Source organism: Saccostrea echinata, unplaced genomic scaffold (genome assembly GCF_033153115.1).
Source record: "Saccostrea echinata isolate AGI-Se365-2 ecotype Australia unplaced genomic scaffold, CSIRO_AGI_Sech_v1 ptg000003l, whole genome shotgun sequence".
Classification (NCBI taxonomy): Eukaryota; Metazoa; Mollusca; class Bivalvia; order Ostreida; family Ostreidae; genus Saccostrea; species Saccostrea echinata.
In genome coordinates, this window is record NW_026889752.1 from 2,220,001 (window position 1) to 2,222,827 (window position 2,827).

General features: G+C 31.1%; 1 protein-coding gene across 1 annotated transcript in view; it reads left to right on the forward strand.

The window, feature by feature from the left end:
- LOC133178737 (uncharacterized) overlaps positions 1-1,450 on the forward strand; it is a 54,977-nt gene extending 53,527 nt beyond the window's left edge. The window contains exons 5-6 of the mRNA XM_061313445.1: positions 543-632; positions 782-1,450. Of these exons, the coding sequence (XP_061169429.1) occupies positions 543-632; positions 782-785 (94 nt within the window). The 3' untranslated portion in view covers positions 786-1,450. The remainder of the gene's footprint in view (positions 1-542; positions 633-781) is intronic.
- Positions 1,451-2,827: the final 1,377 nt, after the last annotated feature.

The window sequence follows — 2,827 nt, forward strand, 5'->3', positions numbered from 1 at the left end:
GGGTGATCAAAGTTTACAGAGGAATATATAGGAAAAAGTCTTTTTCTCAAGAACAGAAAAGCCATGATTAGTCAAATTGATATGGAGGCATCTTTGGGTAGTGTAGAATGAAATTTGTTCAAATGAGGGCCCCCGGGGGTAGGGTGGGGCCACAATGGGGGATCAAATTTTTACAAATGAATATATGGGGAAAAAATCTGCTGTTCAAGAACAACAAAGCCATTTCTTATATTGATATGAAAGCATCATCAGGTAGTTTAAAATTCAACACCCCCCTCCCTGTAAACTTTTCAATACTGTACTGATTTTTGCTTTTTTTCCTAGCCAATGTGCTCAGGTGAGCGATGTGGCCCATGGGCCTCTTGTTTTTTTTATGTTACGCAGCATATTGCATTCCAAACTCATAAGCATCTTTTCAGTAATTTAATATAAATATATTTATTTAGTTGTATGTTTTTTTTTAAATCGATTACTTTTATAGTACTGTGAAATGTCTTATCAACTTTTTAACAGCGTTTCATTATTAACTTATTTCACTTAAGTTCGAATTCCACAATTCGTCTACAGACACGGGCAATTCTCCCCATGGTGCTCGGCGTTACCATTTCCTTTCTTCGTTTCCGATATCGAAGGTAAACTCAGAAGGAGACCCCAAGTTCATTCTTTTAACGGATTAAATTTTCTATAAAATAATCTTATGAAATTTGAAATATCTCTCATTACTAAATGTTTTATATCAATATTCATTTTTATTGTTTTTTATTATTATTATTATTATTAGATAAAGGGGAAAAGAGGCATAACCTTTACAAACGCTGAATAAGAAGTGACTGGGAACTCTGCTATACATCTGGAATTTTTTTTATTGTTATTAACATTCAAAACATCTTTTTTTTTTTTGCATTATATCAATGATTCTTTTGTTATATAGTCGATCTAGTATAAATGGTAACATAAAATACAATGATAAATCTAAATGAATACATTACTGACCTGTTTCCGTTTGTCTGAAACTTTGAAAATGTAGATTTAATAAGATCGTCTGCAACAAAACTACTTTCTTTTTTCAATAAATATCTTTTTTTAACAATGTGACATATAGGCTTTTTATATTTTATTTGTTGAACGATTATATCACAGGTGATTCTATTATTGTTTTTTTTTTTAAGAAGACAAGCACAGCTAGAAATATTAAAAGCATAAACAGCACCATCACTTTTATTTAAACCTAGATGCAAATTCCCTTGTAAAAGAGAAGTATTAACAGTAAAACTTATGCTGTCATTAGAATCAGAGTTTAAATGTTCCAGTTAAATCTGTATCTCAAGCAAAATATGCATCCTTAGTGACATCATAATTTACAACTCAATTTGTCAATGTACATGTATTAACATTGCACATGTATTAAAATTGTATATGTACAAATGTCTAGCCTCCATTAACAGTTGTAATTTAATGGTATTATTTTTCTGTGTTTTGCATCATCAAGTAAAGTAAGTATCAAATGTATGATTGAGAGTTATCAATAAAGTGGAGAAAAGATCTAGCTATATCAAGAACAAACAAAAACATTGTTTCAAAGTTGATCATTTTAAAAACAATATACTCTTCATGGAAGTATTTCCTGACCCATTATTTGTTTTACTAAAGCAAATCCTTCAAAATATCTTCGACTTTCCTTATTGTGTTACAATGGTTATTTGAGCAACATAAGTGATGGCGGTGAGAAACAGAAAGACGGTCGGAGATACCATAGTATTAAAAGGTGACTTTCTGTTAAGGTCAACTACATGCACTTCTCTATAAAGTATTTGAAATAGTTCTGCTACAAACTCCATGAGTTATTCGGTCTCGACGAATATACAATTACACATACGTACAAACAGACGAAGTGATACAAGTCCGAAAGGTATTGGTGTCTTTCTCAAATAGTAAAGTACCTCTGTACAAAAACGTTACATTGAAAATTGAGTTATTGCGTCACAAAAAAGTGGCGATGGAGAGATGGACGGACAGACGGACAATGTGATTCATATAAGCCTCCCACATTGCGGGGCCCTAATAAATATATTCTCCATCCACGCAAAAACATGTTTTCAACATGTATCAAAAGTACTCTGAAGTTGATATTAAAAAGATGCTTGAGTTTTTGATTTACGATATCTATATGGTATTTGGAGACCAGGCACAGGATCATGAAACAGACTTAGACTTTAGTGAAATTTTCAACTGCCTACAAAATTTTTGATTGAATTTATATCTAAATTTGAGATAACAATACTTTTGAAGAGCAATATTGAAAATTATTTTAATTTTTGTCTGTTTGACTACTACAATATTTTAGTGGAACATAAATATTTTGACTTAAGCTTAAGATGTTTAATGATCCCGGAACCAGTTACCTGTTTTACTAAAGAACTTGTAAAATTAATAATTATAGTAAAATATACTTTCATAAAAATATGTCTTGAAACGCCTTTTAAAAATGATAAATACCATTTCCAATACTAGTTAATTTAAGGAAGAAAATTATTCGCAAAATTTTATTTTGGTCTTAGCCGTAAGTCTTTTTGTAAAACGGGGCCCAGGTTCTCCAACAATCTGTTGGAATTCCCATAGGTACCAATTGCGCCCCGTTATTAGCAGATCTATTTTTGTATTGATATGAAGCACAATTTATTCAAAATCTTATACATAAGAAGAAGAAGACACTTGCTATGGCCTTCAACTCGACATTTAGATATATCGACGTCGTATTATCAATTAACAATAATTATTTCCGTTCATTTGTGTACACGATTTATCCCAGTGAGCTTGAAATAAAAGA